Source organism: Nerophis ophidion, linkage group LG27 (genome assembly GCF_033978795.1).
Source record: "Nerophis ophidion isolate RoL-2023_Sa linkage group LG27, RoL_Noph_v1.0, whole genome shotgun sequence".
NCBI classification, from domain to species: Eukaryota; Metazoa; Chordata; class Actinopteri; order Syngnathiformes; family Syngnathidae; genus Nerophis; species Nerophis ophidion.
Window position 1 is genome coordinate 5,622,773 of NC_084637.1, and position 12,972 is coordinate 5,635,744.

At 40.6% G+C, this 12,972-nt stretch overlaps 1 protein-coding gene across 2 annotated transcripts in view; it reads right to left on the minus strand.

Moving 5' to 3' along the window:
• atp7b (ATPase copper transporting beta) overlaps window positions 1–12,972 on the minus strand; it is a 72,839-nt gene that overhangs the window by 33,716 nt on the left and 26,151 nt on the right. For both annotated transcript variants that reach the window (XM_061889392.1, XM_061889393.1), the window contains exon 3: window positions 5,141–5,365. In XM_061889392.1, the coding sequence (XP_061745376.1) occupies window positions 5,141–5,365 (225 nt within the window). The remainder of the gene's footprint in view (window positions 1–5,140; window positions 5,366–12,972) is intronic.

Genomic DNA, 12,972 nt, shown 5'->3' on the forward strand with positions numbered 1-12,972 from the left:
CACTAAACAACACTGTCATAAACATGTGCCATATAGTGAACCCACACTAAACAACACTGTCATAAACATGTGCCATATAGTGAAACCACACTAAACAACACTGTCATAAATATGTGCCATAAAGTGAAACCACACTAAACAACACTGTCATAAACATGTGCCATATAGTGAAACCACACTAAACAACACTGTCATAAATATGTGCCATGTAGTGAAACCACACTAAACAACATATAGTGACACCACACTAAAAAACACTGTCATAAACATGTGCCATAAAGTGAAACCACACTAAACAACACTGTCATAAATATGTGCCATGAAGTGAAACCACACTAAACAACACTGTCATAAACATGTGCCATATAGTGAAACCCCACTAAACAACACTGTCATAAATATGTGCCATAAAGTGAAACCACACTAGACAACACTGTCATAAACATGTGCCATATAGTGAAACCACACTACATAACACTGTCATAAATATGTGCCATATAGTGAAACCACACTAAACAACATATAGTGACACCACACTAAAAACACTGTCATAAACATGTGCCATAAAGTGAAACCACACTAAACAACACTGTCATAAATATGTGCCATGAAGTGAAACCACACTAAACAACACTGTCATAAACATGTGCCATATAGTGAAACCCCACTAAACAACACTGTCATAAATATGTGCCATAAAGTGAAACCACACTAGACAACACTGTCATAAACATGTGCCTTATAGTGAAACCACACTACATAACACTGTCATAAATATGTGCCATATAGTGAAACCACACTAAACAACATATAATGACACCACACTAAAAAACACTGTCATATATATGTGCCATAAAGTGAAACCACACTAAACAACACTGTCATAAATATGTGCCATAAAGTGAAACCACACTAAACCACACTGTCATAAACATTTGCCATATAGTGAAACCCCACTAAACAACACTGTCATAAACATGTGCCATAAAGTGAAACCACACTAAATAACACTGTCATAAACATGTGCCATATAGTGAAACCACACTAAACAACACTGTCATAAACATGTGCCATATAGTGAACCCACACTAAACAACACTGTCATAAACATGTGCCATATAGTGAACCCACACTAAACAACACTGTCATAAACATGTGCCATATAGTGAACCCACACTAAACAACACTGTCATAAATATGTGCCATAAAGTGAAACCACACTAGACAACACTGTCATAAACATGTGCCTTATAGTGAAACCACACTAAACAACACTGTCATAAACATGTGCCATATAGTGAAACCCCACTAAACAACACTGTCATAAATATGTGCCATAAAGTGAAACCACACTAGACAACACTGTCATAAACATGTGCCTTATAGTGAAACCACACTACATAACACTGTCATAAATATGTGCCATATAGTGAAACCACACTAAACAACATATAATGACACCACACTAAAAAACACTGTCATATATATGTGCCATAAAGTGAAACCACACTAAACAACACTGTCATAAATATGTGCCATAAAGTGAAACCACACTAAACCACACTGTCATAAACATTTGCCATATAGTGAAACCCCACTAAACAACACTGTCATAAACATGTGCCATAAAGTGAAACCACACTAAATAACACTGTCATAAACATGTGCCATATAGTGAAACCACACTAAACAACACTGTCATAAACATGTGCCATATAGTGAACCCACACTAAACAACACTGTCATAAACATGTGCCATATAGTGAACCCACACTAAACAACACTGTCATAAACATGTGCCATATAGTGAACCCACACTAAACAACACTGTCAGAAACATGTGCCATATAGTGAAACCACATTATATAACAATGTCATAAACATGTGCCATATAGTGAAACCACATTATATAACAATGTCATAAACATGTGCTATATAGTGAAACAACACTGTCATAAATATGTGCCATATAGTGAAACCACACTAAACAACACTGTCAAAAACAAGTGCCATATAGTGAAACCACACTAAACAACACTGTCATAAACATGTGCCATATAGTGAAACCACACTAAACAACACTGTCACAAACATGTGCCATATAGTGAAACCACACTAAACAACACTGTCATAAATATGTGCCATATAGTGAAACCACACTAAACAACACTGTCATAAACATGTGCCATATAGTGAAACCCCACTAAACAACACTGTCATAAACATGTGCCATATAGTGAAACCACACTGAATAACACTGTCATAAACATGTGCCATATAGTGAAACCACACTAAACAACACTGTCATAAATATGTGCAATATAGTGAAACCACACTAAACAACATATAATGACACCACACTAAAAAACACTGTCATAAATATGTGCCATAAAGTGAAACCACACTAAACAACACTGTCATAAATATGTGCCATAAAGTGAAACCACACTAAACAACACTGTCATAAACATGTGCCATAAAGTGAAACCACACTAAATAACACTGTCATAAACATGTGCCATATAGTGAAACCACACTAAACAACACTGTCATAAACATGTGCCATATAGTGAACCCACACTAAACAACACTGTCATAAACATGTGCCATATAGTGAAACCACACTAAACAACACTGTCATAAATATGTGCCATAAAGTGAAACCACACTAAACAACACTGTCATAAACATGTGCCATATAGTGAAACCACACTAAACAACACTGTCATAAATATGTGCCATGTAGTGAAACCACACTAAACAACATATAGTGACACCACACTAAAAAACACTGTCATAAACATGTGCCATAAAGTGAAACCACACTAAACAACACTGTCATAAATATGTGCCATGAAGTGAAACCACACTAAACAACACTGTCATAAACATGTGCCATATAGTGAAACCCCACTAAACAACACTGTCATAAATATGTGCCATAAAGTGAAACCACACTAGACAACACTGTCATAAACATGTGCCATATAGTGAAACCACACTACATAACACTGTCATAAATATGTGCCATATAGTGAAACCACACTAAACAACATATAGTGACACCACACTAAAAACACTGTCATAAACATGTGCCATAAAGTGAAACCACACTAAACAACACTGTCATAAATATGTGCCATGAAGTGAAACCACACTAAACAACACTGTCATAAACATGTGCCATATAGTGAAACCCCACTAAACAACACTGTCATAAATATGTGCCATAAAGTGAAACCACACTAGACAACACTGTCATAAACATGTGCCTTATAGTGAAACCACACTACATAACACTGTCATAAATATGTGCCATATAGTGAAACCACACTAAACAACATATAATGACACCACACTAAAAAACACTGTCATATATATGTGCCATAAAGTGAAACCACACTAAACAACACTGTCATAAATATGTGCCATAAAGTGAAACCACACTAAACCACACTGTCATAAACATTTGCCATATAGTGAAACCCCACTAAACAACACTGTCATAAACATGTGCCATAAAGTGAAACCACACTAAATAACACTGTCATAAACATGTGCCATATAGTGAAACCACACTAAACAACACTGTCATAAACATGTGCCATATAGTGAACCCACACTAAACAACACTGTCATAAACATGTGCCATATAGTGAACCCACACTAAACAACACTGTCATAAACATGTGCCATATAGTGAACCCACACTAAACAACACTGTCATAAATATGTGCCATAAAGTGAAACCACACTAGACAACACTGTCATAAACATGTGCCTTATAGTGAAACCACACTAAACAACACTGTCATAAACATGTGCCATATAGTGAAACCCCACTAAACAACACTGTCATAAATATGTGCCATAAAGTGAAACCACACTAGACAACACTGTCATAAACATGTGCCTTATAGTGAAACCACACTACATAACACTGTCATAAATATGTGCCATATAGTGAAACCACACTAAACAACATATAATGACACCACACTAAAAAACACTGTCATATATATGTGCCATAAAGTGAAACCACACTAAACAACACTGTCATAAATATGTGCCATAAAGTGAAACCACACTAAACCACACTGTCATAAACATTTGCCATATAGTGAAACCCCACTAAACAACACTGTCATAAACATGTGCCATAAAGTGAAACCACACTAAATAACACTGTCATAAACATGTGCCATATAGTGAAACCACACTAAACAACACTGTCATAAACATGTGCCATATAGTGAACCCACACTAAACAACACTGTCATAAACATGTGCCATATAGTGAACCCACACTAAACAACACTGTCATAAACATGTGCCATATAGTGAACCCACACTAAACAACACTGTCAGAAACATGTGCCATATAGTGAAACCACATTATATAACAATGTCATAAACATGTGCCATATAGTGAAACCACATTATATAACAATGTCATAAACATGTGCTATATAGTGAAACAACACTGTCATAAACATGTGCCATATAGTGAAACCACACTAAACAACACTGTTATAAACATGTGCCATATAGTGAAACCACACTATATAACACTGTCATAAATTATCCTAGTAAATTTGTCTAATAACATCTGAATCGCCCCTGCCGTCTATTTTTATTTTCCTAGTCCTTCACTCTCACTTTCCTCATCCAGAAATCTTTCATCCTCGCTCAAATCAATGGGGAAATCGTCGCTTTCTCGGTCTCGAATCGCTCTCGCTGCTGGTGGCCATGATTGTAAACAATGTGTGGATGTGAGGAGCTCCACAACCCGTGACGTCACGCGCACAGCGTCTGCTACTTCCGGTAAAGGCAAGGCTTTTTTATTTCAGCAAAAATATGGCAATATGGCGAAATGATCAAGTATAACACGTAGAATGGACCTGCTATCCCCGTTTAAATAAGAACTTCCTTTTCAGTAGGCCTTTTAGGACTTAACTGCAATAATAAACACATGTTTAATGTACCCTAGGATTTTTTGTTAAAATAAAGCCTGTAATGCAATTTTTTTGTGGTCCCTTTTATGTAGAAAAGTACCGAAAAGTATCAAACTAATTTTAGTACCGGCACCAACTGTTACAACACAAGGCCCAAGTATTGAGAGGAGGCCTAACTAACTCACCTTTATGTTTGAGCAGGCTCCTTTCAATGTTGGCCACACATGAGGCGCACGTCATGCCCGTCACGCTGACATAGCACTTTTGCCCTTTAGTGGTGGATCGCCGGCCGGAGTCAGGAGACAGAAAACCGGCGCCGTTGCCAAGTTTACGAGACGACCGCCAGTCCGACGGGTCACAAAGTTCGCGGCTCCGGGGCTCTTCCGGATTCCTGACGGCGGAGCCAGGTTCTGAAAGGCAGGAAGACGGAACAATGATCACACCATTTTTAAATCACATTTGAAGCTTTTACACCAGTAGTGTCCAAAGTGTGACTCGGGGGCCATTTGCGGCCCGCAGGTCATTTTTTAACGGCCCTGCGGCACATTGTAAAAATAAGATTGAAAAAAATTAAAACATAAAAAGCGGTACAAAAGAAAAAATTCAAAGTGTAACAGGAACATTTTGCAATGTTTGCTCTAATAATACAAAACTGCCATGCTGGTGGTTTCTTTCTTTACAAAAATAATAAGTGAATCAAAACCAATGTCCATCCATCCATCCATTTTCTACCGCTTATTCCCTTTTGGGGTCACGGGGGGCGCTGGTGCCTATCTCAGCTACAATCGGGCGGAAGGCGGGGTACACCCTGGACAAGTCGCCACCTCATCACAGGGCCAACACAGATAGACAGACAACATTCACACTCACATTCACACACTAGGGCCAACATTAATAATGAATACATCCATCCATCCATTATCTACCGCTTATTCCCTTCGGGATCGCTTGAACCTATCTCAGCGGAAGGCGGCGTACACCCTGGACAAGTCGCCACCTCATCACAGGGCCAACACAGATAGACAGACAACATTCACACTCACATTCACACACTAGGGCCAACATTAATAATGAATACATCCATCCATCCATTATCTACCGCTTATTCCCTTCGGGATCGCTTGAACCTATCTCAGCGGAAGGCGGTGTACACCCTGGACAAGTCGCCACCTCATCGCAGGGCCAACACAGATAGACAGACAGCATTCACACTCACATTCACACACTAGGGCCAACATTAATAATGAATACATCCATCCATCCATTATCTACCGCTTATTCCCTTCGGGATCGCTTGAACCTATCTCTGCGGAAGGCGGGGTACACCCTGGACAAGTCGCCACCTCATCACAGGGCCAACACAGATAGACAGACAACATTCACACTCACATTCACACACTAGGGCCAACATTAGTAATGAATACATCCATCCATCCATTATCTACCGCTTATTCCCTTCGGGATCGCTTGAACCTATCTCAGCGGAAGGCGGTGTACACCCTGGACAAGTCGCCACCTCATCGCAGGGCCAACACAGATAGACAGACAACATTCACACTCACATTCACACACTAGGGCCAACATTAGTAATGAATACATCCATCCATCCATTATCTACCGCTTATTCCCTTCGGGATCGCTTGAACCTATCTCAGCGGAAGGCGGGGTACACCCTGGACAAGTCGCCACCTCATCACAGGGCCAACACAGATAGACAGACAACATTCACACTCACATTCACACACTAGGGCCAACATTAATAATGAATACATCCATCCATCCATTATCTACCGCTTATTCCCTTCGGGATCGCTTGAACCTATCTCAGCGGAAGGCGGTGTACACCCTGGACAAGTCGCCACCTCATCACAGGGCCAACACAGATAGACAGACAACATTCACACTCACATTCACACACTAGGGCCAACATTAATAATGAATACATCCATCCATCCATTATCTACCGCTTATTCCCTTCGGGATCGCTTGAACCTATCCTCAGCGGAAGGCGGTGTACACCCTGGACAAGTCGCCACCTCATCGCAGGGCCAACACAGATAGACAGACAGCATTCACACTCACATTCACACACTAGGGCCAACATTAATAATGAATACATCCATCCATCCATTATCTACCGCTTATTCCCTTCGGGATCGCTTGAACCTATCTCAGCGGAAGGCGGTGTACACCCTGGACAAGTCGCCACCTCATCACAGGGCCAACACAGATAGACAGACAACATTCACACTCACATTCACACACTAGGGCCAACATTAATAATGAATACATCCATCCATCCATTATCTACCGCTTATTCCCTTCGGGATCGCTTGAACCTATCTCAGCGGAAGGCGGTGTACAACCTGGACAAGTCGCCACCTCATCACAGGGCCAACACAGATAGACAGACAACATTCACACTCACATTCACACACTAGGGCCAACATTAATAATGAATACATCCATCCATCCATTATCTACCGCTTATTCCCTTCGGGATCGCTTGAACCTATCCTCAGCGGAAGGCGGTGTACACCCTGGACAAGTCGCCACCTCATCGCAGGGCCAACACAGATAGACAGACAGCATTCACACTCACATTCACACACTAGGGCCAACATTAATAATGAATACATCCATCCATCCATTATCTACCGCTTATTCCCTTCGGGATCGCTTGAACCTATCTCAGCGGAAGGCGGTGTACACCCTGGACAAGTCGCCACCTCATCACAGGGCCAACACAGATAGACAGACAACATTCACACTCACATTCACACACTAGGGCCAACATTAATAATGAATACATCCATCCATCCATTATCTACCGCTTATTCCCTTCGGGATCGCTTGAACCTATCTCAGCGGAAGGCGGTGTACACCCTGGACAAGTCGCCACCTCATCACAGGGCCAACACAGATAGACAGACAACATTCACACTCACATTCACACACTAGGGCCAACATTAATAATGAATACATCCATCCATCCATTATCTACCGCTTATTCCCTTCGGGATCGCTTGAACCTATCTCAGCGGAAGGCGGTGTACACCCTGGACAAGTCGCCACCTCATCGCAGGGCCTACACAGATAGACAGACAACATTCACACTCACATTCACACACTAGGGCCAACATTAATAATGAATACATCCATCCATCCATCCATTATCTACCGCTTATTCCCTTCGGGATCGCTTGAACCTATCTCAGCGGAAGGCGGCGTACACCCTGGACAAGTCGCCACCTCATCGCAGGGCCAACACAGATAGACAGACAACATTCACACTCACATTCACACACTAGGGCCAACATTAATAATGAATACATCCATCCATCCATCCATTATCTACCGCTTATTCCCTTCGGGATCGCTTGAACCTATCTCAGCGGAAGGCGGTGTACAACCTGGACAAGTCGCCACCTCATCACAGGGCCAACACAGATAGACAGACAACATTCACACTCACATTCACACACTAGGGCCAACATTAATAATGAATACATCCATCCATCCATCCATTATCTACCGCTTATTCCCTTCGGGATCGCTTGAACCTATCTCAGCGGAAGGCGGTGTACAACCTGGACAAGTCGCCACCTCATCACAGGGCCAACACAGATAGACAGACAGCATTCACACTCACATTCACACACTAGGGCCAACATTAATAATGAATACATCCATCCATCCATTATCTACCGCTTATTCCCTTCGGGATCGCTTGAACCTATCTCAGCGGAAGGCGGCGTACACCCTGGACAAGTCGCCACCTCATCACAGGGCCAACACAGATAGACAGACAACATTCACACTCACATTCACACACTAGGGACCATTTAGTGTTGCCAATCAACCTATCCCCAGGTGCATGTCTTTGGAAGTGGGAGGAAGCCGGAGTACCCGGAGGGAACCCACGCATTCACGGGGAGAACATGCAAACTCCACACAGAAAGATCCCGAGCCTGGATTTGAACCCAGGACTGCAGGAACTTCGTATTGTGAGGCAGACACACTAACCCCTCTGCCACCGTGAAATCAATGTCATTTTGAATTATTGACCTATTCAAGGCCCCAATTACATCACATTAAATATTCCACTTTGAGATATTATTTGGGGCAAATGTTGCATATTTTGTGTTTGCCATATAAAAGTGAATTGTGAAGTGAATTATATTTATATAGCGCTTTTCTCAAGTGACTCAAAGCGCTTTACATAGTGACACCCAATATCTAAGTTACATTTAAACCAGTGTGGGTGGCACTGGGAGCAGGTGGGTAAAGTGTCTTGCCCAAGGACACAACGGCAGTGACTAGGATGGCGGAAGCGGGAATCGAACCTGCAACCCTCAAGTTGCTGGCACGGCCACTCTACCAACCGAGCTAGGCCGCCCAACTGAGAGACTTATTGAAAAATAAAACAATATTGTAACCCTGAAACAGGCTCTCAGTTGATTTACAGCGATTGTCTTTTTCTCTTTCGTTCTCGCTCGCACTCTGGCTCCAGTTCCAACCCCGTCTCTCCTCCTGGTTGCTGCGACAGGTGATTAGATACCAAAGCCCAGGTGGGCCTTCTACGCACCTGTTGCTGATTTCGAGGCCGGTCCTGGCACGCCCTGGTTCGCTGCAGGCCCGCAGGCCACTCCCCTTGGTGGTCTGAAGAACCCCCAGGAGGACAAGCCCCACACTAACCAATAATAAATAAATGACTTCTTCCTATTAACACAACTTCTTGAACATATAAAAGCATGAGAATGTTTCATCTTTTGAACGTCATTTTTAAGACTGTGATTACAAGTGGAATTACTAATTACTTATCATGTTAAGCAATGTCAGCTCAGATTTATCTGAGAGCCAGATGCAGTCATCAAAAGAGCCACATCTGGCTCTAGAGCCATAGGTTCCCTACCCCTGGTATAAAACGAACAAACAAAAAACATAAACAACAAAAAAACTTATAATTGATGGATATATCTGAAGTTGATATCGAGAGCATTTTGTTAAAAGTAAACAGTTAACATTTTAATGAGTAGGAGTCTTTGGGATCAGTGTGTTTTGTTTTTAAGTGTCCATCCATCCATCCATTTCTACCGCTTATTCGCCTTTCAGAGCGCGTGGAGCGCTGGTGCCTATCTCAGCTACAACCGGGCGGAAGGCGGGGTACACCGTGGACAAGTCGCCACCTCATCGCAGGGCCAACACAGTGTCATTGCACATAAAATAAAAGTGAATTAAAATCAATGTTGTTATGAGTTTTTGACCTTTTTACAGCTGCAATTATTTTATAATCTCAAATATTCTACTTAAAAATTCTATTGGGTGAAAATATGGCATATTTTGTGTTTCCCCCCCCCCCCCCCAAAAAACATAAACAACAAAAAAACTTATAATTGATGGATATATCTGAAGTTGATATCGAGACCATTTTGTTAAAAGTAAACAGTAAAAAAAAGATATATTTTTTTAACATTTTAATGAGTAGGACTCTTTGGGATCAGTGTGATTTGTTTTAAGGTGTCCATCCATTTTCTACCGCTTATTCCCCTTTGGGAGCGCTGGTGCCTATCTCAGCTACAATCGGGCGGAAGGCGGGGTACACCGTGGACAAGTCGCCACCTCATCGCAGGGCCAACACAGTGTCATTGCACATAAAATAAAAGTGAATTAAAATCAATGTTTTTATGAGTTTTTGACCTTTTTACAGCTCCAATTATTTTATAATCTCAAATATTCTACTTAAAAATTCTATTGGGTGAAAATATGGCATATTTTGTGTTTTTTTCCCCCCCCAAAAAAACATAAACAACAAAAAAACTTATAATTGATGGATATATCTGAAGTTGATATCGAGACCATTTTGTTAAAAGTAAACAGTAAATAAAAAATATATTTTTTTTTTACATTTTAATGAGTAGGACTCTTTGGGATCAGTGTGATTTGTTCTTAAGTGTCCATCCATTTTCTACCGCTTATTCCCCTTTGGGAGCGCTGATGCCTTTCTCAGCTACAATTGGGCGGAAGGCGGGGTACACCGTGGACAAGCCACCACCTCATCGCAGGGCCAACACAGTGTCATTGCACATGAAATAAAAGTGAATTAAAATCAATGTTTTTATGAGTTTTTGACCTTTTTACAGCTCCAATTATTTTATAATCTCAAATATTCTACTTAAAAATTATATTGGGTGAAAACATGGCATATTTTGTGTTTTTTTTTCCAGAAAAAAAAACATAAAACAAAAAAAACTTATAATTGATGGATATATCTGAAGTTGATATCGAGACCATTTTGTTAAAAGTAAACAGTAAAAAAAAATATATATATTTTTTAACATTTTAATGAGTAGGACTCTTTGGGATCAGTGTGATTTGTTTTAAGGCGTCCATCCATTTCCTACCGCTTATTCCCCTTTGGGAGCGCTGGTGCCTATCTCAGCTACAATCGGGCGGAAGGCGGGGTACACCGTGGACAAGTCGCCACCTCATCGCAGGCCAACACAGTGTCATTGCACATAAAATAAAAGTGAATTAAAATCAATGTTTTTATGAGTTTTTGACCTTTTTACAGCTGCAATTATTTTAGAATCTCAAATATTCTACTTAAAAATTCTATTGGGTGAAAATATGGCATATTTTGTGTTTTTTTTCCCCAAAAAACATGGTTTTCTTTGAAAAAAAAAGAGAATACAACTTAAATCTTTAAAAAACGTCATATTGACAGATGGACTTAATGTTGATCTAGAGATTTAAAACTTGAATATTAATAAAAATAATAATACTGAATAATGACATTTTATTTTTACCAAAACACTTTGGGGTCCCCGGGAGGCCTAAATGTATATTTTTTAAACATATATTGTATCGGTTTTCAATTTTTCAGTTTGATTTTTCAGTGTGCGGCCCTCAGTGGAAAAAGTTTGGACACCCCTGTCTTACACGAAGCTTTGACTTAATCGGCGGTCAATTCCTCGTTTTGGCAACAGCTGACGTTAAAGCCAAAGAAAAAGACCCCTGAAGAGCCCTCCATGTCGCACAGGAGAGTCTGCTTGCCTGGTTTCCACGGTGACCAAGACAAGGCAAACATTCGGGTATCTCGCAAATGAAAAGTGGGTCAAGCGGTGCCCTTTCAAAATAAAAGACACACATCTACTTTAGCTCTGGGGTTGCATTCTTTGAAGGCCAAAGTCCATGTTAGAAAACCAACACATTTTTTGCAGAACTGCACCAGTTTTGTCAAGAGGAGTCGTCAAAAACTAAACCAGAAGTTTGTGGATGGATGCTAAAAGTGTCTTATTGCAGTGAAACTTGCCAAATGACATGGAAGCAAATATTAACATTGTTGTATGAATACTTTTGACCCAGCAGTTATTATGTTAGTCCACTATGGACTGGACTCTCACTATCATGTTAGATCCACTATGGACTGGACTCTCACTATTATGTTAGATCCACTATGGACTGGACTCTCACTATTATGTTAGATCCACTATGGACTGGACTCTCACTATTATGTTAGATCCACTATGGACTGGACTCTCACACTATTATGTTAGATCCACTATGGACTGGACTCCCACTATTATATTAGATCCACTATGGACTGGACTCTCACTATTATGTTAGATCCACTATGGACTGGACTCTCACTATTATATTAGATCCACTATGGACTGGACTCACACTATTATGTTAGATCCACTATGGACTGGACTCTCACTATTATGTTAGATCCACTATGGACTGGACTCTCATTATTATGCTAGATCCACTATGGACTGGACTCACACTATTATACTAGATCCACTATGGACTGGACTCTCACTATTATATTAGATCCACTATGGACTGGACTCACACTATTATGTTAGATCCACTATGGACTGGACTCTCACTATTATGTTAGATCCACTATGGACTGGACTCTCACTATTATGTTAGATCCACTATGGACTGGACTCTCACTATTATGTTAGATCTACTATGGACTGGACTCTCACTATTATGTTAGATC